Here is a 24,255-nt window from a genome sequence, read left to right on the forward strand (position 1 = left end):
TGCGTTGTAAACCACTTTGTCCCATTCAAAATATTACACATTTGCAAAGCTTATAAGCCAAGTTTTACATTAAACATTTATCACAATTTAGAGCTAAAATATGCTCAGAATGCACCAAATCAAATGTAATTTTCTGAAGGAGACCCCCCTCCAGGTGGATTCAAACTGGTGTCACTATTGCCTATTGCGTTGTAAACCACTTTTGACGTCACCACGAAGCCAGACAAAGTGGATCGACTTTTCACTCTGTGCCTTTTTTCCTTTTTTCTCGTTCTGCCAGTGTGCTGTTCCGAAGACAGCACACCGCTTTGCAATTCGCTTGTACAGGCAATTCAAGAAAACAGGCGGCTCTACGACGTCACAGTCGATGCCTCTACGACGTTATGCTGGTGTGCTGTTTCAAAACAGCACATATTTCCTAGCACGCAGAGTTTCCAAATATAATTTACACTTATAACAGTCAGCAATTCTGTGAACAGAGAACAAAAAATACATTTTGGGCAGAAAAAACGCTAAGATATTTGAGAAACTTTTTGTGAAAACTTTTATGGGAGTGCTGCAGCACCGCAGCACACACTAGCGAGCCGCCCCTGAATATAAAAGTATCACTTATCATCACTTGGAGCCTGACCTATATTCGTTTTAATTTTAATTAGAGAGTACTGAGTAGAGACATAGATAGAGAGTAGAGAATGTGTTAGCGGTGGACAGGGTGGTTCTATTAAGTTGCACCTGTCGTAAACCGTAAAGTATACACTTGCCTTGTTTGTTAATGTGATGTGTTTGCATTTCATTTGTGCAATCTTGTCGTATTTTGTTTGCTGCTAAATAATTTCAAAACCGAGTATTAGTTTTAGTTCTTATGACATCTTAAACGTATTGATTTCGTACTAGGTTGGTCTGTGAATAAGTTTATTATAAAAGCCTACGACAACACATTTCACTGATTGTTCAACACTCCACGTTTACTTCTGATCCGGTTTGCAATACGCAAAATGCTACAGAACGACAGGGAATCTTTGCATTCGTTTATTTTTGATTTTTTAGATTCGTGGTTTTAAACTTCTATACATCAAATAAGTTTTGATGTGAGTGAAGGCTATATTTTATATTGTTATTGCGAAAGTGAATTTTATACATTCTTTAGTTGATACAAACAGTGTTTTATTTTAATAATTCTTCTGTAGTCATGTATAGCACTGAAAATAGTTTCCAATCCTGTAGTTGTAGACATCCCTGGTACATATATACCCAATAAGACAAATTCATGCTTATTGTTTAGCTAGATGTTCCGAATAGCACTGTTCATGAATTGAAGTAATAATGGTTTCTAGTTCATCTGGTACTACAGTAATTTTTTATTAATCAAATTATGCAAACGAACCGGTCATTATGCTCTGACAGTGCTAAATTATTATCTGTCATATTTGATTGTAAAATGACATTTTCAAAAAATTATTTCAATTAAGTAGTTAGCGTTTATTTAGCCTTAGAAGTAAATAAAAAATTTGGCCTTTTTTTGGCCTTATTTTATAATGGATTTGGCCTTACTATAGCTTGAGTATCTGGCAACCCTGATTCAGTGCAGGTTTATTTCATCACCAACAGTCTCTAAAAATTGGTGATTGCACAAGACCATTAACGACTATTGGGTGAAATAAGATGATTGTAATCGTTTAGAAATTCTTAATAGCGAAACAGATAATTCTTGAAATAATGCTAGAACTTGATTTAGTGTAATTTACTGTTGGGGTTTCAACCTTTTTTGTTTTGCGGTCCTATGCCGAAATAAACTTGATTGATTTACCTGTTAGCCCAGGTTCTTTCAGTAACTACGCTGAGAACAGAATGCATGCAACAAGACCTATATCAGTCAGTTTGTAAAATTAAAACATAACAATGCATAAATGGTTGTGACTGGGTGATTATTACTGTTTGATAGGCCTATCTCAGACAGATGTTCTTAGCAAACAACTGACAGGAGGCCTACCGTATGCCATAGAGATATCCACAAATTGTAGCAGAAATAATTTCACTATAGGCCTACTCTATTTTGTTGTGAAGGTTGCAAAAGCTTTTATTTTTCGATGTACTGATAAGCCAATTTGCTTTTAATTTGTTTTGTAACCTTAAGATTATATTTTGCAACCCAACGTGTCGTGAGGGCAGTGGGGCACCTTGACTTAGATAACCGCATGCTGTTTTTTTTCAGTGCCTCCATGGTTTTTGGTGCCTCCATAGCTTACATATGAATAAAAGTAACATTTTCTGCATATGTTATTCATACATACATATGTTATATTTTCTGCTATTTGTGTGTTGAAATGAATGTTGGGTTGTGCCGAAATAAACTTGATTGTTGGAACATAGGGTCATATTTCATAGTTTAAGAAGTACTGAACTATGCATTTTTTAATCCACTGATATAAATGTAATTGGCATTGGGTCTTTGGTAAGTCATAAATGATATCTAGTGAAATCATAAATTAATATTTTCTGTTTTTTTGATTAAATTCATAAATCCCAAACCGGAATCATTTGCAATTGAAGAAGAAATAATGCGGAATTTCCCATGCTCGATACACATCTCGGGGTTGGTAAATTGCTGGTTTGGTCAAATTCATATACCTGTTAATAGCATAAAGAAGCTTAACAAATTCACTACGCAATTATTTGGTTATCTGTATAGTATTCTGTAATTGTATGTGGTAAGAAACCTTATCCACAGTCACAGACATATACAACCAAGCAACCACACGGCATTTAACATAATGGATTAAAATTGAACATAAACTATAAGCTACAAACGTTTTCGGCCATACACACGTTAGCCCTTATCAAGTAACAAAAAATAACTGCTTATCATATCTACAATGAAAATGAATGACTGATCTAAACACTGAATTGAAAAACGAAATGCAAAATGAAACGGCAGTAGTTTATAGTTTATGTTCAATTTTAATCCATTATGTTAAATGCCGTGTGGTTGCTTGGTTGTATATGTCTGTGGCTGAAGAAAGTAACCTCTTTACCAAAATTGTCTTATCCACAGTGTTTGATTATTTTTTAATTCAGGTGATATTTGGAATAAAAAAATGGACTTGATTGTGTTTTAATCATGTATGTAACACTTTCAAAATTCTCATGATGACTGAATTATTCAAGAAACGACTGCCTGATGATGTCGTTCATTATTCATTGTATCTCAACAACACAGCCTGTGAATTGGATCTGCTGAAAAGAAAGCTGAAGAACTATTTAGACAAATGTCTTGCGTTAGTACTTCATGAAACCTGTGGTTACATATGGCAAAACCAATCGTTTAATTTGCAGCTACGCAAGAATGAGGAACTAATGTGCCTTTTTGGCTCAACCAAATATGGTGATTCATTGGATGATGAATGGTTTATTGTTTATTTAATACAAAAGATCACAAGCGTTTATCCTGAACTCATTGCAAGTGTAGCAGACAGTGATGGAGAATTTCTTCTTATTGAAGCTGCCCAGTTTCTTCCGAAATGGCTTACTCCAGATACCAGTGAAAATCGTGTTTTTATTAGTCAAGGGAGTGTGCACATTTTGACAACGCCGTCTACACCTGCCCATGTGGTTTATTCTCCTGTGGGAAAGGTAACCCTTCAAAGAGCTTTAAACATCATTGCTCGCTACCCACAATATACACAGTCAAATTCTCAGATATCAGCATGCATACGAAAACGAATTGATGGGTTCCCAGAAAAAGCTTTAAGTTGTAACCATTTTGCAAACGTGTTCATTCCCAGAAACTTGGTACATTTGTTGGATCAATACCCTAGTTTTATTTCTCAGTGTGTCAATGCATTTTATCTCAGAGATCCAATAGACCTTCGTTCATGCAGACAATTTGTTCACATGCTTCCCGGAGACAGAGTATGGACAAACATACCAATGGCAAGACAGCACTATGCTCAATTAGTTCAGCAACACTTTATTCCTGATAAACGAAGCGGTTATCAAATAGACAAGAAAATGAGGCCGTTTGAAGAAAAGGGAGTTGATCTTGGAATGAAAATTGCACATGGTTGTGAAATCATCTGTGCCAATGCTCAGAAAAATTTTCCTTCGCTTGATAAGTGTGATGAACATAAAACAAATTTTAACAAAGATGAATTTCAAATTTTTGTGTTGGCCTTGGCCGAGACAGGTTATTTTCGAGGCGAGATAGAAGGTTCTAAACTCTACCATGAACTGATGAACCAAGCAAAACTATATTATTTGGAGACTTCAGAACAAAACAAAGACACAAACTTTACTGCTTCTCATAAAATGTTAAAACTTTTGCTCACATGGAAAAATCAACAGAGTCTGCCTGAATTGCGTACACTGGCAATTGCTGCTCCAAATAATCTCCCGAGTGAAAGTTGTGACAAATGGTTGACTTTAGATGAAAATGATGTAGATGCGATAGCAAAAACTATATCTGATGGCTTCTCATCACTGCACTCAAAGCAAACAAGCAGTGAAGAAAGTAAACAAGGTGAAAATAAAAATGAACAACTTGATGAAACCGTTTCTAAGGTTAATACGTTTGTTGATAAGATTTCAGACTACAGTGGAATAGAAGTCGATGGAATTGAACCTTTATCCTTTGATACAAACACATTTCTTGAAAGCCTTCAGTCCATGTTGAATTTAACTGGCAGCAAACTTCCTGCAAGTTCTCAACCATCTGATGATGACTTAAGTGATTTTCTATCAAGTGAAGAATCCGATGAAGAGACTTCGGAAACATCAGGCACAAAACTTAACTTTGAAATGGAGAAAATGACAGAGTATATGAAGCAAATGGATCTCGAACTTTCCAGTACTGCTGTTGGTAAAAGTTTTGTGAAAGAAAATGAAGTTTATAATACTAAAGATATCGGAGCGTTGCCTGAAGATAAGGAAAATCCTGTTGATATCAATGTAAATCTGTTAGAAAATTTTCTCCAGGGCACCCGTGATGAAAGGGCTACATCTGGACCTATCACTAACATTTTAAACACCATTGGTGCAAATTTACCTAGCTAGAATGATAAACTTGTCTACTGCCACGCAGAGGAAGTTTTTTTTTTTATCTTCCGGCACTTAGCTCAACCACTGAAGTGAACTCACAACTTTCGAAGAAAATGCATCATTTTGTCTTTTGTAAATTTGATTTTGTGCAATTGGCCTTCGTTTTATTGCTTCGTTAAAAATGTCTTAATTGGAATGCCGATGTTTTAACTGATAAAAGACTGCTGTTTTTTGTTGTTGTTGCAAACTTGCATTTCGTCAAGTGCCATTTGAAGAAAGCTCGAATTTCAAAGCTCTGTAACCTGTATGTTGCACAACCAGAACTCAGTCGCGTTTAGTTCGAACATAGACACGAAAATAGATTGAATCTTTATCCTCGCATTGGGGAAGGTTTTTTGATAGCTTAATCCTGGCAGTTTCGCATGTACGGTACTTGTAGAAGCTTGGAACCACTGACGCAGGCCCTGTCACCGAGATTGACAAAGTGAAGTTTCCGATTGTTGCCGAGGAATTATTCCATCCATTAGATGCCGCTGAATGGAGAGCAGTCCTTAACGTGCGTTGTGCAAGCGCACACCGCGAAAGTCGAACCAGCGTCGCTACTTCTTAAAGCTTCTTTCACGAAGTCACGTGCTAACCATCGGGGCATACGTCTTGCTTTGCTTTCCCAGTGTATGCATTTATGCCGGCTCTACGCATAAATTTTTACACCACAACATTCAAACTTGAAAACGTTTTTTATTACGGTGTCGCGACATTACACGTTCAGCGTGCACAAAATTGTTAATCAGGGATTCTCAAAGTCATCTCTGTGTGAATGTCTGAGGTTCAGTGTCCGTGTGTTCATTAAAATACCTTCCATAATAACAAGAGTTGACAAAATGAAGCGAATTGTGATATACGATATGTGTGAAGTACGTATTTTGAACATAATCCATTGGCAAACTATGAAATTTAATTGAAGCGAAGGTAATGTAATGGGTCGTGCACTGAGAGCACGTTGACCAGTCTGCGCAACAATATCAAGTGGTGGTGTTACGCTAATGATGGTCAGACAAGTAAAGCGATCAACAACCATAAAAACAATTATATTTCGCTCGGTGAAAAACAAACTCATCGTAAAAGGCATTCTTTAACCAAAGTTGGATATCTCCTTTTCTACACAAGAAATTCTCAACTGAGGTCGTGAATCTTGGGTAGATTGTAATGCTGAAACGATATAACGCGAAAGTTGGTAGTTGGTTGCAGGCCACAAAGTATCAAACATAAAAACATCAGATGTCTACAATGACGGTGTGGCTCGCTGTCTTGAATCGTCATCAAGAAGTTTCTAAGCAATAGTCATGATGCTTTCTTCGGGGGTGCACCTATTGGAGCCACGAACTCGCCCGTTCTATTGCGTTTTCTTGAAGTTTCAGCTTGTTCTTGGTGAGCTGTAACACGTAACGACAAATTAAAACTTCCCTTTCAACCTAATTCTACACAACTCCTACCGTTCGTGCGCAATAGAATATTTTAATGATCACTATCCATGAAAACCACAACTTTATAAAAGAACTTTTGCTCAGACGACGCGATCATTCTAAAACACGCGGAAAAATGAGCCTACTGTAGTTATTATCACGTTTAATCTACATTGTGTATCATTCGTAAGTCAATTGTTCTTACGTAATGGCAAATCGAGAAAGTGTTTCTTTTTAGCATCATGGTCTAAATTTCGCTCAATAGGCTAGAGCAGTGTTACAGCACAGTATGCTGCAACACATGAAACATGTGTTCACACACTGATACCTCGGTGTTTCATCTTGGCTGCATGGCTGCGCTTCTCTATGAGGTCAAACAGCATTTCTTTCGTGACAGGATGTTGTATACTTTCACACACCGCTATAAAATATATTACAGCAGTTAGAATTAAAAATTTGAACAAACTTAAACGAATCTGTGCTGAGTTCACGCACCAAGCATATTAGTTAGGTTGGCCTCAAGAGAAGCTAAATTCACTGACAGCGCAATCAATCTCCCCACGACATATCGAGGTTTTATCGCAGATCGGCATGCTGGAACTGAACTACTTAGACACTTGGTGAAAACCTCTGCGCTTTTCTCTTTCTGTGCACCGATCGATATGTTCGAAGCCCGTTCTATAAATGTGGTATTTTAATCCCACTTTGCAATCCATGTTAACAAGCTGAAAAGACTGCACACTTTAGACTTAAAAATATGCATAATACAAGCTAAACTGTAAGCGCAGTCTGATCAAACTAACATGCAAACCACCCCCGATTACTGTGTCTAATGGAAATTCTTTTTTTAGAATACTTAATTTTAAAATTAAGTTAACAATCAGACCGATGCCTGGTATATGGACAAAATGATCAATTTCTAGAAAATTACCCATAGCAGTTGCATAGGCATTAGGAAAACTTTTGTCTGTTCTTTCTCTCATGAACTTCCAAGATCCATCCGAAAACGTGCATTCAATGATCTTGTTATTGTAAGTCTTTAATTCTTTTGTGACCTTCCAAAAATGCAATAGAAAAAATATTACAACACAAACCAAAAAGCAAATTATTCGAATTGGCCAATCATTCGTCAGTACGGTACCGATAAGTCTAAACAATAATTTGTCGCGATAAACTATTCCACTCCCAAACGAATGGACTTAATCTAAGAACAAGAGTTTGCTAAAAATGAACAAATGCACAACGAAACACCTCTTCATATTGTTGATTAGATACCTTACATGCACGACTCACTTTCATTTGAGCAAACGGTTTGTCAAGCTGGCCAACAAAGAGCAATCCCAGCAGCTTCGGAACCATGCCCACCCCTTGTTGTGTTTGTATGTTTAGTCTGAAATCAACGCTATTGAGAGTGGAGGGCTTCCACTTTAACATGTCATCGTTGCGACCGGGTTTATAAGTCTGGTAAGAAGACAATGAAACAAATTTACCTTTTTGGCAAACAGTAGAATGGCGAATGATCTTGATGCGAGAAACAATATTTCGAAAAATTGCAAACAAGAACTGGTTTTCACCAATTTTAGAAGAGCAAAAACACAGTCAAATCAGGGCCGAATTTAGAATTGTGCCCGGGGCACTTTTAGATCGAGAGGCCCCCTTGCAAAAAAATTTTTCGCGCCTACGGCGCGAAAATCCACCTCTACGTCTACAGTAACATTAATCCAGCACTACACGGCATTTTGCAGAAACTTCGAAGGCTGAAAGAAAACAATAGCACAAAATAACATTTTTTCCACGTAGGGGGCCCGGGGCACCTGCACCCTCTTCCCCCCCCTAAATCCGGGCCTGAGTCAACTAGCAACTATTGCAAGAGTAACAACCATTCCTCAGCTATGCAGCAGAGAAATTCATTAAAGCTTGTAAAGTTTTTCCGCTGCGAACATGCAACGGTCATCATTACAATAATCCACTACCACAAACCTGTACAGTTATATTTTTCACAAAAAACAGGATAGCCAAATATCCTGGCTGCTAACTTACATCGATAGGATGGGCACAGGCAGGTTGGAATATCAATCCATCAACTTCATGGGACACCATACTGCTGAATCTGAATGACGTTGTTTCCAATTAGTTTCATACCAAGTTTTTATTAGATTTCAGATCGGAATAAACATTTTATAGTAAACTTAGATATGTAATGTATTCTTTATCAAACCAAATCACTAAACAAGCTGTAGAAGAAATCAGAACTGCAAAAAAAATTATGCGAATTTCAGGTAGTAAAAGTGAAAAAACTAATAGTTTCATTGAGCTGATACCAGTGTCAAGCACAAAACCGGAGCGTTTGTTAAACCTCGTTTCTAATCATTTTTGAATTCATTGACTGACGAGCAACGTAATTTCTTTTTATAGAACAGAAAACATACTGAACAATATGTCTTCGCATCCGAGATCATTGCGCTATTTCATCATTCATGTTGCAAGATTATTCTGTGTTATTATTACATTCTATTATTATAGAGAACATCAGAGACATCTCCAACCAAGGTTTGCTGAATAACACAGCAAGATTTACACAGATTTATTCTGATAAACGACTTAACAAAATGTTCAAATCAAATTCAGAACGAGATTTAAAATAATCGGTATTGAGTCCATGTTGCTTTCCATTAGACAAAACATAGGCGAGATAAAAAAAAAATTGATGTCTCAGTTCCCTAAGTTGACGCTTAGCGAGTCTTAACAAATTCACCCCTCCGAAGTACAACCGTACCTACTTGCCGTCCAAGAGTTCGCGTGATTGAAGAACATCCCAGAACTCTTTCTTCCGGACACTGAACGGCTCCCTCCTCTTGTCGATCATGCCTCTGCGCATTTTCTCGTGACGTGGCCCGATGATTTCCTTGTCGATGCATTGTAAGCGCCGTTGAAAATCGCACTCACCGACCGGTTGACCCTGTCAATTTCGAAAGGTTATAAACCACAATTGCATAGTTTTTCATCTGTTTAATGTAAACTATGTCGCGGTTGCAGGACTTATCATGGGAAAAATCACTTGGGGGCTAACAAACGTGTTTTACATGAGAAATATCGAATTTACCTCTGCGAAAACAGTTTCGAAACAAAACTATTTATACGAAGACTAAGAAATTTTGAAAAAAAAGTTTGAAGTGTTTCTATTTCAAGCATTTCCATAAAGCCAACATCATATACTAAGAGTGCACCAAAGCAAACATTTTAAAAAATAAAACCTTCTTTCACAACGTATTTCGATTCAAAATAAGCAGCATATCAACAAATAACATACCACGTATTTTATGATGTCATATATAAGAAACCTTGGGACTTTTTGGCCATTGACAAGATCAACTATCATTTCTCCATCCAGCAAAGTATCCCTCAGTGGGTTTGAAAGGTCTTTTCGATGTGGGAAGTCTAAGTTTGGAATCTGAACAAATGCGTAATTAGAATTACGTCACACAGCCACGTAGATTTGATGTTAGTGAAACAAACACGCGCCATTGGTTTAAACGTGCAACACAATAGAGTGATCTCTACAACAAAATGGTGATTTTACGATTTTGATAAGATAACGTGTCATGGGAAGAAGGATTTTCGTAACAAAGTTTCACTGGGGAACTCTAAAAACTGAATAACCAGGCTGAATAAAAATTGAAAATTATTCCAAAGAAAATATTTTGCTTGGGGGAAATATTAAATGATCTTCTGCTTCCTAGCTCATAGAGAATAGCCATTGATACCAGAGCTTAATTGGCTCAACTGTGTGGAAGACAGTTAGTTGTAAGCGTGGTAGCACCTGCAAGTTGCTGCAACTGATTGTCTCTGTGACTTTCAGCGCCGCAAGAGCTGTCGTATTTCTTAAAATTTTATTTTATTTCAGTTCACCTTGAACACCGTGTTGTCCCTGTCCAACATATAAACTTGATCTTTTCCTTTGAGCAACATCAAATACCGAACACCGTCGGCTTTCCAGCTGACTAGAAACGGTTTCTGCACCAAAAGATCCATATTTTTTACAGCCATGGACACTGGCTGGGCTCCAGGGAATCCTTTTCTGGAAAAGAAATAGCTGTCGTAAGAAAAAGAGAAACAAAACTTTGACAATTACCTTCTGATGCAAAGTCAAAGTGTCGACATGATATTTTTGCTGCGCCAGTAGGGAAAAAGTCTGACATCAAACGGAATTTGAACCCTTGGTCTTAACGAGCACGGTGGTAACATTACAAGACTCCATGCTATGATTGATTGCGTCATCAATTTTGTGAAACTTCAACCCTACTACGTCGTTTCAGATCATAACGCCAATTTGACGCGTAAAACGTTCTAATGCCTGCAACTGCTTTATCAATCTTTCAACTTTTTCTTTATACAGTAGTTGTTCGAAATTAAGTGTGACTTTTAACGTACCTTTTCCAACCACACATAGATTGCACGATTTGTTGAACTTGACCCAAAGTTGGCTGCGTGACTACTTGCTCAATACCGGGTATTTCGATTTCGTCCATAAAGTTTTTACTTTTAACCTGCAAGGAAAAATAAATTATTCGGCGGCCCGAACATGAGATCAAACTGTAAATTCGATTTGGTTTAATTACATTTATTTTGTTGAATTACATTTTTGCCCCGATAGCACAGTTGAATAAGCGCTTTGCATTGCATACAAAGAAACGGCGAGACAAAGCAATGCTTGTTCAACATTTTAAAGACAGCTCTTCTCTATCCAGCGAAACCCAATGGAAGATTAAACAGGATATGTCTTCACTTTATTAATGTCAGTGATTAAAAGCCTGTGCAAGAATGCAAAATTGCCAGAATTAAGATTCCAAACCAAGTTTTTTTTTTAGTTTTGGCTGGAGATACTTACATTAGCACCATACTCTCTTCTGCCTTCTCTCCCTCCATTAACTTCCTCGCCGTCATCATCTGTGCAAAGATCGTCATGTTGAGAAATATGAATATTGAACATTCTGAGCAACGCAATAGTTAGCAAGAAAACAAACAACACGGTTCACACCACAGACACAAGCATTACACAAATATCATATTTCGATACCGGAAATTGAAGTGACAAAACTGATTTCAAATAAAATGATAAGCAGTTTACCCAATAAACATAGCGTTTTAGATTTTGTTTATTTGCTTTCTAATGTTGGAAATGGCTCAACGTATCACAAGTGGTATGCTTAAGCTATCAAATCGTATGAGTCACCACACAAGAGTTTGCATATCGGACAATAGGACATGACGGTAAAGACATTGAGCGATATGAGTTTGGTTCGTAAGTTTGAAATGTCAAAACCAAGACTTTGTTTGACATTGTGCATCTTGTTGTAGTGCGATATTAAGCATACAAAAATCTGAACCTTTGTCTTCATAGCTTGATTACGACATTGTGAAAGAACGTTTCTAAAGACGACAAATGTAACATAATACAACTAATATTCAAGATAACAAAGCGGCTTTTCACTGTACGATTGCACGTTGTGTATTTGCTCGAGAACTAGGTGTTCGTTAAATGTGACGCAAATTTACTTCCAGGTTAAGAGTACATATTACTGTAGTTTCGTATTGACTTCCTCAGCTTTTCTGGTACTACCGGTACTACTACTGACTTACAAATAAAATTGCTTGCACCAAGCCATGCAATCTTTGCATTGCAAAGACCAACGATTCTAGTTGAAGAATCATGTGAGAACACTCTTACTTGCTAACCGAAAATATGAACTTCAAAGCAATACAGTAACGTTTTGTTAGACAGTGAAAAAGGGAGCTTAAAATGAAGGTGAGTTAGCCCAAAGCATAGACTTATTATAACAAAAATATAGTACTTCGTTTGGTTTCATTCGATTAAAAAAGAAAAAACAACAAAAAGCTCACCAACTGTGTCGTCTGATTCAGTATGCCATATGGGCAATGGAGGAGGGGCGGGAGCATCTTCCCGGTTCGCATAACGAGCAAATAACTCTTCAATGTAATGACCTTTAATAATCCCAGGTGGGCGAGCTTGAGAAAACGCTGCGTGGGCTGCCTCTACACTGCAAGGTAACGACAACGTTACAATGTAAAGTTTTAACACTGCACTGAGGAATTAAATGAGAACCGTGCCGTGCCAAATTTTTTTCAACTCAATAACTTACTTCGATCACAAGCACGTTTTAACGTTCGCGTTTTGTCGCTTCTACCTTTTTCTTGACCTTTGCTATGTTGATGTGTATTGTTTTGATATGATGGTCAGAAATAAAAAAACAACTGAACTGAACACCAAGCTAAAAACATTCAGTCCAAAAATTAAATTAAATAACAGCTTAAGGGGAAACCTCTAATGAAAAAAAAATTTTTTGAAGAAAATTATATTTTGGACTGAAAAGATAGAGAATTTCATCAGGATTCTGAATATATGGCAGTTTCTCCACAATTCCAATTCATTCCCTGTTAAATTTTAGAACTAGTGGAGCTACCACGCGACCCAAAAGTCTAAAATATGCCAGAACGATGATATGATATGCTGAAAATATACTAATAGTAGCAACAGAAAAGCCCTTTCTGGTTCTATATATTTGTGGTATTTGTAGCTGTTGTTTTGGTCATGCTTCAGCAGTTACAAATTTTCTGTATCCTAGCATTTCAAAGCCAGTAGTGACAGTAACAATAGCCTAGCTGAAAATGCACGATTTGCTTTGTATTTGCAAACCATAACTTTAAACGAGTTTTACTCAAAATGACATTTTTTTTGCAGTATATGTTTATTTAAACAAACTCATTTGTTTATTTCTTGTCCGAATTGGCTAAAAATTGGAATGCATGCTGGTACAATGGTATTGCATCAACCTATGAGAGCTTTTTTAAAAATTTTATTTCTTGACCATTTTATTGAAAAAAATGTGTATAAATATTTTCGCACACAGGTAACTTTCAAAAAATTTGTTTTTTTTTAGGAAAGTGACATTTTAGAGAAAAAAGCTCTCATAGGTATTTGCATATAAGGTAGATCTAGCATTTCATAACATTTCTTGTTGCTATATGGTGCTGGTAGTGAGAAACAGTGTTTTCTATTAGCATGTCAAAAAATAATTATTGAAATATTGTCTGTGTTTGAAGGAAGCTCATTGCATCAAATTAAACTTTTATTTCATGAGACTTGCATATTCAGATGTGTCTTTTCATGCCCTTTTCAGAAATATATGGTATGTGGGGGTTCCCACAATAGTTAGCTTATCTGAGGCAAGCTTCTCAGCCATAAGCGAATATTGGGATTTCATTAGAGGTGTCCCCTTAAAAGAAAAACTGATGAATTACACACACAAGTTCTTCGCAAATACATTTGATTTCGAACAAAAGCTGGAGAAACATTACTGGCACTTTCAAGAAAGATATGAATCAAAGTTTTGTACCTCCAGTCAAGCTTTTCAACAAGATAAGCAGAGATCAGGAAGCCCGTTCTATTGTAGCCATGTGTGCAGTGAATTCCAACTACACCCAATGGATGTTTACGAAGAATAGTGTCACAAAGGTCAATGAAAAGTCGAGTGGAATTTTCATCAGGACACTCTCCGTGTCTGAGAATGCATATGAAACATTTAAAATTTTAATAAAACTGAGACAAATAAATTCATTTAATAAATTTATTACAAGTCAAGGCGATTGCAATTTCAAAATCTCCTGCAAAGTTTTTATACAGTGCAACTGGATTAAATGCGAAATATTTCTGAACAAAAATGAATGTATTTTCAATTTTCATATGAACACTATAAGTGCACAGTACTTTAGACTAGTTTCTTTCAACATATATATTTATTAAAATGTAACTTCCACTGACTTTGGTAAAAGTCCATGCTGGAGAAAATATCTTTACAAATTAAGAAAGTAGGATGAAAACATTACTCATTAGTGTTGGCATTGTTGGCAATGGTGTAGAAGCCAGGTTATATCAAAACAAAATGGAAAGTTTAACCTTTTGATTCTTACCCACGACAAGATATTTTCTGATGAAGTATTCCATTTTCAGTGAATTCATTTTTGTTGTAAAATCTAAATAGTTTAAAACGCATTCATAGATTGGTGAAGACAAGGTATGACAATCCATTGTTAAGATTTAAGAACAACATATATATATACATAATTACATATGTTGTTAGCAGAGGTGGGCACCAGCTACTTTTAAAGCAGCATACGCTACCGCTACTTCTGTCTTAACTTAAACTGACACAGGAAGTGCTTTGCAACATTAAAATGACCTTGAAAACGAATGATATTCGTTTTCACTGCCATTTCAACGTCGTTACATATAGAAAAAACGTTCTAGGTGACATTTATTGTTATGCATCTTTCAAAAACAAGAGTAGGCTATTTCAAAATGCGAGTCGCTGAGTCTTGCCCGATTTGGCTTCAGCATGCCTATTCCAATGGAGAAAAATCTTTCCACCAAAGCACTGGAAGAAATGGGGATGTATTATATTTAATAAAGAGATATTATAAATCGGTACTAGAAAAGCTCAAGGACATGCTTCTGTCTGAAAAGAAGGTCTCCACAAGTGACTTTTCTTTCAGTACCGACGTTTCATGCGATGGAACTAACACACCAAAAAATTCATCTTTGCAGTTGTGACTAGTGTTGATCACTTTTCACTCTTGTCGATATTAACGTAGCTTGATGTTTCTCACAATTTTCACTCATTGTTTCCATGAAAAATCCCCATAAACGAGTCATTTTTTTCAGTTTATACTGGAAAGTAGCCTAGCGGGTAGCAAGAGTGCGACTGAAAGAAATGTAACGGTGCTACAAAGTAGTGCGCTACTTCCCACCTCTGCTTTGTTAAGCAAATTTTTCCAGTCTCTAGAAAAATGTTCACGGAACTATTTGCATTCTTTCTTAAGGACAACACACATGATACTTCCGCCATGTTTGCTTAAACCCATTTCTTGAAGAAGCCATATGATCACCTAAAGGCTTTTACACAATTTTGAACACACATGTGCTCAAATAATGAGATTTAAAATACCGTACACATATATTAGTTCCATTGCTACAAAACCAGCAGTATTTAGTACAATGTATACATATACTAGTGATGCAAGCCGCGCCGCGTGCGCGGCCGCTTTTGACTTTTTTGCCGCGTGCCGCGCCGAAGGTTGAAGTGACAAAGCCGCGCCGCTTGCCGCGTAAACTTTCAAGAAATTAAACTTTCGTAAATGTAAACTTTCAACTTTTCAAAAAAATCAGTTATGAAACTTCAAATTTAAATTGGAAACACGAATCAGTGTTTTTTTCTTTGGAAACCCTAAGCTGGAAGGCTATGCAAATTGCAAATGGTTTGCAGTTGACAGGGTTTTTGGGGCTGTCTTGTGAGGGAAGCTGTACGAATGTTTTTGGTTAATAGCCTAGCTGATAAGCTCAGCTCCCAGTTACCAGGCTATAGGCCTAGCGCAACGGGTCTGCTACTATTCGGTGAGTCCGATTCGGTGAGTCTGATTCGGTGAGTTCCTAATCTCTAACCCCTAACCCTAACTCCAAACCCCTAACCCTAAAACGTCAATGATAATTAGGCTACGGTACCCGATAATTTTAAAAAAAAAATTGAAAAAATCCCCCGTTAAGGGATCGGACTCACCGAAACGGGCCATTCCGTAGCGCAACTACCGCATTAGTTACTATAACAGTTAGCCCAGTGAGTTCAGGCTATAAGTTTTACTCATGTGTGTGTATTCATATAGCTACTAACATTAAATTTGCATTATTGCTTACAAAAAGTGTTCAAAAGTCCTGATACTGGATCCAGGAACATTCTATTTGTCTTAGTTTGTATTATGTCTTAGAACTTAGATGCATTGCTGATAAGAAAATATGATCTGGTTAGCCTAGTCAATTAGGAATGCCACCGATGTCGTCCCCTGGACATGTCGTCCCCCCGATGTCGTCCCCTGCCGATGTCGTCCCACGTCGATGTCGTCCCTGTTGCCAGATGTTCAACTTTTTTTGTCCATTTAAATGTAGGTAAAAATTATGGTTTTTCGAAACGAACTTATTCAAATCGAAACGAAATTTTAGCTACCTTTTTCTTTTGTTGGTTTTGTTCCTGTACTCTATTGTTAAATTTATCATTACTGTTTTACTCGTTACAATATTGTTCAACTTATCATCACTTATACAAAGAAAAATAAAACTGAATTGAAAACAAAAAAATCTTTCTTGCCCTGTTCTGATTCCTCATGAACTTCGCATTGCTTTTTTGTCCGAAAAACATGGATTTCATGTTCTTGCAATCAACACTGTGGCGTAGCTAAGGGGGGGGGACAGACCGCCCCGGGCGGCACGTCTGGGGGTGGCACTTTAAGACTACGATTTTTGATTTGGATTATAATCTGATAAAAAAACGCATTTCATTTTCACATACTTTTTCTTGAAGGGGTGGCAAAATCTGAATCCGCCCCGGGCGGCACATTTCCAAGCTACGCCACTGAATCAACACTCAATTTCTTTTCATGAACATTTATTTTCACATCGCTAACGTAGCCCACTGCAAATTGGTTCGTTGGTTTTGAATCTTTATCCTCGGACTGACAAAGCCTTGATTGGTTATTCCTGGTACCGTAGTTACGCGTACTTGCAGTGGCTCTTGACGCAGGGCCGGTCACCGAGATTGGCAGAGTGAAGTTTTCCGATTGTTGATGTGTTGTTGCCGAGAAATTATTCCATTCACTAGGGCCCGCTGAATGGAGAGCAGTCTTGAAATGCGTTGCTCAAGCGTACATCCCGAGCGTCGAGCTTGCGCCGCGTGATCTTGAGCCGGCGCATAACTGAGCTAACGAGGCGGACAATAAATAAACGCAATAAATGGCGAAAGTAAACATATCTAAGCTACGACAAAAAACACAGAAACAGCTAGCAAAAACATTAACTATGACATGCAACAAGTGTGGTCCTACGTTATCTGGTAATGTAGATTAGAGATGTGCTCAACTGTTACTTTTTAATAAGTAACCTACTTTGAAAATCTGAACTGCTAGGCCTACTTTGAAAGCTAAAACCATGAAAACAGAAAAAGCTAGGCTAGAGTAAACCTCAGTTAACGTGTGACTAAAAAAAACAATTGTGTAAACCAGGGTGGTCCAAGACTGCAAACATGAAGGGCCACATTAGGGTCTGAGAAAAACTCCACGGGCCGCATAGTGAGAAATGATAACGCGTTGTTGAAAGTAGAAACGTTGTTAAATAAAAGCTTAACTAGGTTGCAATTTTGAAATTATTTTCTATAGATTTCGATCTGTTTTAGCTATATTCTTACTGTTAGGCTTGACTGGGCTATTTTATGTCTTGATTATTATTCAAAGCATTACTTTTTTGCATTTGGCCTATTGCATGATAGCGAATCCAAGCAAAGAACATAGCGCTTCTGCTTAACAATAATGTTAAAAAAAGGTGCCACGTTACTGCACTGCATCGATGGTTCGCATTTGTTTTCTATATAGTCTATACTGCTTTCTATATAGTCCGCCTTGTTCGCAAGTCAACATAGGCCTAGGACTAGCCTACTTAGAAAACAAAGCTAACTGTTGTAAGCGGACAGGTATTAGCTTGAAATTTATGCTATAGGCTAGGTCAAGATATAAACACATAATGACTGCAAACTAATTTTAGAATTTGCTCTTCTTCATTTCTGTGATGGTAATTTTCCATTGATAACGTATTTTCAGACACACAATTAAACGGAAGTGAACAGAATTACAAGCCACATTTTTACGACTTCGTTCCCCTAGAGGCCGTAGCACTGCAGTGGTGTAGCTTACCTAGGGTATGGCAGGCATGGCTCGAGCCTTGGGCGCAAAAATCGGTTGGTAAAAAATAAAATTTGTGAGTTATACTTTCTTCAAAATCTAATTTGCGCCCAACAAACATCAAAAAAGGTCACTCTTTACTGTAGCCATTGTCAAACAATGGACGTTGAAAAAGCAACATTGTGCCTCTCCTGGCTCACTTTACGTTCAGTCAGCAACAATTGGAATCAATCAATCAATGGTTTATTTGTCAGTAACAGGAACATAGTAGGCTACAGTAGGCCTACATGTTGGAAATATGCAAGTAATATACACAATGCAAAAGTTACACAAGTTTCCATACCGACAGGGAGACAACGAGACGACCTAGTCATTTGCCACCCTACGGAAATGACGGTTTTGCCATTTAAAAATTGGAAGTTTAGTAAAGTCGCTAAGCAGCGATTAGTTGAAGCTTAGAAGTAGCTCCAGAACTTACTTATTCATTTTTATAAGAATTTATAAATCTCATCTGTTGTATGACTTCAATTTGTCCTGACCAGAGCACTCAGTCTGTTCTAGGAAGAAATTAGCATTGAAGTATTATTGAGCCTATAAGCATCATTATGTGAAATTTTGAGACCAAGAATTATGCTAGGTATGATTTCTTTTACGTGCTGTGCTGGCACTGCCTAGCACTAAGCAGTCTGAAGTTTTGAGGTTCATTGACAACTTCACAAGCTGTGCTTTATAAATATACGGTACCGTACTTTTACCTAACTTCCTCAAGTTGTCAAACGGATAAAATGAACGCAATTCTTAGTAGCTAGTAGCCTACACACCAATGTTGGGATTGATTCGCTATCAGTTTCTTCAATCTCTAGTTAGCATAGGCTATAACCCAACGGTTACAAAACCCGCCGACATGCCAACAAATGTCAGCGACAAATTAAATTAATTAATATTAGTTTTTGAAAAAATCTGCCGGACAAAAATACCTCTATCTACAGGTTGGTCACCGCCGGTTGCATCAACACAATGCTCTATTGAGATGAATTTTTAATTAAGTTGGCTAGGCCTACGTAAAAAACTACGAAAACATTTTGCGTATGCCTAGGCTATATATTGTAATTATCGACCAAGGATTTTTTTAATTTAACTTTTACTTGCCCTTTTAGACTCTAAAACAAACCAATACAAAGAAAAAGGAAAGTGGGGCTGAAGGGCGAAAGAGACGAGACTTGCAAGCAGCAGAAGCTGAAACGTCAAGCAGACAATAAGCTTATGTCCGATTGATTTTGTCCAATAATTCACTTGGTAGTAGGCTACAGTAGACTATACACACACAGCGTCAGATGAAAAAGTAATAAGCCGCGTTGGCTAGTTTTTATGTTAGAAATAACTTGGAAAGGCGCAATAGCGCAGCATTCTATCAAATTGATTAGCTCTGCAGAGAGAACAAAATTTGCATGACGAAACAATCTCTCGTGACTGCCTTTGAACATTATAAAACGGCAATAATACATTGATTTATTTTCTTCACGATTTGTTCATAAAAGACTTGTATGCAATATTTAACTTAAATTGTTAAAAAGGGCGCACATTTAAACTTTGCCATGGGCGCCATTTTGCATAGATCCGCCACTCGTAGCAGTGGGCTACCGTGTCCGTAGGTTATGTTATTTTAAAGAAATAATAATAAATAAACAAACTGTTTACTCGTCAGCAACAAAATAATTAATCCTGGCTAGCGGACATTTGAAAAAAAATTAGCCTAGAAATTAATTTTTATTTTTGAAATTAAAATAATTTGTTTGTTCATCTGAACAAAAAAAAAAATTGTTTGTTCATCAACTAATCCCACAAGTTGTACCAAACTGAAAGAATACCGTGAGCATTGACGCTCGAGCTGAAATGCAACAGCCCGCCGCATTTTGAAGTCTGTTCGGCAGCGTGATTCATGATCACTCACTGGAGACGACATGGGCATTGACGCTTGAGCTGAAATCCAACAGCGCGCCGCATCTGAAGCTTTTTTTTGCCGGCGTAAATTATTGCGCGTCCCGATGTATGAGGGACTGAGGGTACGACATCGGGGGTACGACATCGGCAGGGGACGACATCGTCGCCACCCGTCAATTAGTGCACAACTGTACTGGTAGGTTACTAGATATATGACATGGGTGCTTTTTGCTACAATTGACTTTCTAAAAAATAACGCGTTGAAATATTTTTTGAAAATTTTGTAATTTGCGGTGCGGTGCAGTGTCAAAGTTCCAGATAAATTGCGGTGCGCGGATAGATGAGTCAGTTGCGGTGCGGTGTGCGGATAAAAATTTTGGGTTTGCTGCATCTCTAGTATTATATATACTATCAACAATCAACATTAAAAACAAATTATACTTCATTGATTCAACTGTCATTCTTGTAGTTTTTAGCCATATAAACATAGAGTTTAAAGATGGATTTTATTTTGGCATTGATGACTAATGTTGTTTTGAAGAGTTTGGACCACAGGGTCACATTAAACAACACTTTTCTTGTCTTGTGGACACCAGTATAAAAACGTAAAGAATTGTGACAGTGACACTAAAACACTAGATGATAAAATCCATACCTATTTGTGTTTGTAAGGTCAATAATAGCAGACATTTCAACTTTAAGTCCTCTTAAATACATAAACAGCATTTCTGGGTTAAATCTGCAAACAAATGAAAATGTTTAAAACCACTGAAGTGACAATCAAAGTACGGTAGACTAGGACAGTAGGACACTTATGTATCAATACAAAATGAAGACAAAAATTAGACTTATGTATCAAGACAGGATTTAAGCATACCTTACACTCTTACAGTGTGCATACTTGTTTAAAACACTTAACACAAAATATTTCTAAATAATTCAACAGCCCCTTGAGTTTGTCCTGCAATTAATTATAACATTCCAGAAACGTCGCACTAAAAAATGCATCTAAAAACAATGAATATCCATGGCAAATTTCAGCAACTATTTTACCATAAATTGAACTAAGGACAGAAAAACATGGTCCAATCATACTAAAGAAAACAGTTGAAAGAGCACACCACAAAGTGTCATCGTTGTATTTACAAAAGTTATTCCGTACTTATTTATAAGCAATCTAATAATCCAAAAATTGTTATCACAGAGTTTTGTAAAATATATTGTAATAATTTAGCGACTGCAGAAAAAGATTTTGCCATTGCAAGTGGCTCACGAGCTGTATGTTGTGCAGGCCGGCAGTAGTCTTAAGTTGTGTCATACCTGCATTCCTCAGGGACATCTTTATCATATCTTGCATCAAGAGGTGTTTTAAATGGAAGAAATTTTCCAGCAACCAAACCACCTTTCCTGGGACAATGCAACCATCTTGGAGGGACACTCATGATTTTATAACATGCAAATATTCTTTAAGCTACATGAATGATTTGAACAATATGTCTAAGTGTAGCCTACTCTCCATAATGTATACACCTGAATCTACATAAAACAGCATAAAATTTAGGAATAACAAGAAATCAAAAATATAAGTTAAGGGTGCACTACTATTTTTAAAAGATTTATATATACTGAGATTTGTAATAGTGTTTATACAAAGTGGCCCAGCAAAGTGTGGACAAATATAAGTTAGGTTTTTTCAGTTATATGAAGGCCAATAAAAACAACTCATATACCAAATACAAGAAAAATGCAGGGCTTTGGAGCTGAAGCCCCGGAGTCGTGCATTTTCAACGAAGCTGGAGCTCTACGTGAAATTCAAGTGGAGCTGGGGCCAGTCGTTTGAAAAATAGCTCCGGCTCCGATGCTTATGGGTATTTATGATTAATTTGTGGGACCGGCCTAGGCATATCTTTGAAAACCTTGGACAAGAAATCCCCTTTCCGAACATGACATCCAATACAATACAAGTTCAAAATATGAGTAAGTTCAAACTCCAATATTATTTCATAACACACCATAGCTGTAACGAAACAAGTAATAACACTTTTGGCTGTGTAATGACAGCAGTATGTTCAATTCTTTAAAAACAAGAGGCTGTGTCTTAACAAGACACACCGTTCAACAACATGCTTGAAGGTGAACACAAAAATTTTTTTCTTTGCCTTCCTGTTTACTTTGCCGTTCTCACCACTCGTCTGCGGCTCGGCTCTTTTGAGGAGGAGGGTTGAACCCCCTTAGCCCCATGCTGGATGCGCTACAGCCCACTTGTCGGCTGCGTAGCCGAGTGGTGAGAACGTCTGTGAGACATTCGAAAGGACGTGGGTTCGACACCGCTTCAGAGCATGCGGCTGTGTCTCGGCGAAAGACACTTAAAGTCAAGCTAAAATGAGGGGAGCAGCAGACTCGAAGACTATATGTCACTTCGCTGCTTCCTGTCGTCTGTTGCATCGCATCTGTGATCGCAGTGTACTGTATGTTATCGCAATGGGCGCAAATAAAAGCATGATTATTATTATTATTACCGTAACTTCAATCAATAGCTATCAATTGCACAAGCCTTTCTCAAAGTCAAAGTCTAGTTACCAACTGCACAAGCTCTATCTGCCACAATTGGAGCCTTTTACAATCACCAATAGGCTACAGTCTAGTCCAGGGGTTTCCAAACCCTCTGTTCATCGGTACCCTTTGGTCAATTTATAGATTCGCTCGTGTATCCCCAAAATTTTCTCATATTTTTGGCTTTAGAAAGTTTAGATATTGCAACAAATTAACAGTAGAGCTGCATTAGAAGACTGCATACATGATATTTTGTACCAATCAAAGCACACAAAGTTATTCATGACAATGTAATCCAAGGTTAAACAAACACTACAATCAATCAATTAAACAAATAATATATCCTAGCTACTGTGATGGATGAGCCTGCTTTTTAGCATCAAGCTCATTAATATGAGGTGAAACATTAGCAACAGCACAACGAAGATCATGTTCAGGTGTTTTGAGCTGTGATCTGTTTTTTGATTTGATTCCAAGCAGCACTGAAAATGTTGACTCACACAACCATGTTGATGGAAACAACAACAATGCATGAATAGCAGGTTCCGCAATCTTTAGCAAAGATTAGAAGTTATGGAAATAATATCCTTATACTTAACCTAATGTACCCCTTGAAAATTCGAAATGTACCCCAGTTTGGAAACCCCTGGACTCTAGTCTTTCTATTTTATGCAGACTATGAATGTAAAAAACGACTGATTTTCTGGCTGGCATAGCTATCAACTGACAATACCCAAACCTTCCTAACAACTACAGCTTTTGGTGCTGGTTTAGGATCGGCCGCCTTGGTTAGTGACGTCACAAAAATCTGTGACGTCATGCAAAAAAACGCAACTACTTGTAGGAAGGGTGCAAAAACGCGGAATAGAAGTAAAAGCGGAAAGCTTATTGATTTTTAAATATTTGTAGGCATTATTATTGATCTAGCGCTAACTTAAACTGTTACTATTTTGTACCAATTTGAATTTTTACAATAAAAATACTTGCTTTATTAACGTAACAACTTTCACGTTTATATGTTATCTACAAAACGAGCAATCGTGGTTCAGTATAAGCAGCCCACAGTTTGCTGTGATCGATGAATACTGCCTCCACCAAATATGCTGTAGCTTTCTCATTTCTGCTCGGATGTCTTGGTTTATTCACCTAACAACTTTCACGTTTATATGTTATCTAAAAAACGAGAAATCGTTGTTCAAACGTAACCGCTCGACGAAGCTTTTTACCAAAACAATGCAAACACAAAGCGATCAGTTTCGAGTGTTCATTACAAGCCGCCCACAGTTTGACGTGATCGGTGAATAGTGCCTCCACCAAATATGCTGTAACTTTCTCATTTCTGCTCGGATTTTAACAATTTTTCTATCGTTGGATGGCATTATGCTTCATCTACACGAATGGATTAATTGCCAATCTAAAGTAGGCACTATATTTATGTAGCGCTAACTTAAACTTTACTATTTTGTAA

The 24,255-nt window shown here is 37.3% G+C and overlaps 2 protein-coding genes across 2 annotated transcripts; one reads left to right on the top strand and one right to left on the bottom strand.

Moving 5' to 3' along the window:
• The first annotated feature begins 3,078 nt into the window (after positions 1-3,078).
• On the top strand, positions 3,079-5,742 carry LOC145787134 (protein ecdysoneless homolog). The gene has a single exon (XM_082598860.1). The coding sequence runs from the start codon at positions 3,145-3,147 to the stop codon at positions 5,047-5,049; it is 1,905 nt and encodes a 634-aa protein (XP_082454986.1). The 5' UTR covers positions 3,079-3,144; the 3' UTR covers positions 5,050-5,742.
• A 25-nt stretch (positions 5,743-5,767) lies between these two features.
• Positions 5,768-21,766, bottom strand: LOC145787135 (mRNA-capping enzyme-like). The gene is made up of 15 exons (XM_082598861.1): positions 21,555-21,766; positions 20,890-20,973; positions 14,487-14,549; positions 13,913-14,077; positions 12,399-12,556; positions 11,386-11,444; positions 10,929-11,044; positions 10,407-10,575; positions 9,808-9,948; positions 9,278-9,456; positions 8,538-8,607; positions 7,791-7,958; positions 7,429-7,552; positions 6,826-6,918; positions 5,768-6,467 (listed from the first exon to the last, which is right to left on the bottom strand). Exons 1-15 carry the CDS (start codon positions 21,674-21,676, stop codon positions 6,376-6,378), a joined length of 1,803 nt encoding a protein of 600 aa, XP_082454987.1. The 5' UTR covers positions 21,677-21,766; the 3' UTR covers positions 5,768-6,375.
• Positions 21,767-24,255: the final 2,489 nt, after the last annotated feature.

Source organism: Aplidium turbinatum, chromosome 18 (genome assembly GCF_918807975.1).
Source record: "Aplidium turbinatum chromosome 18, kaAplTurb1.1, whole genome shotgun sequence".
NCBI lineage: Eukaryota > Metazoa > Chordata > Ascidiacea > Aplousobranchia > Polyclinidae > Aplidium > Aplidium turbinatum.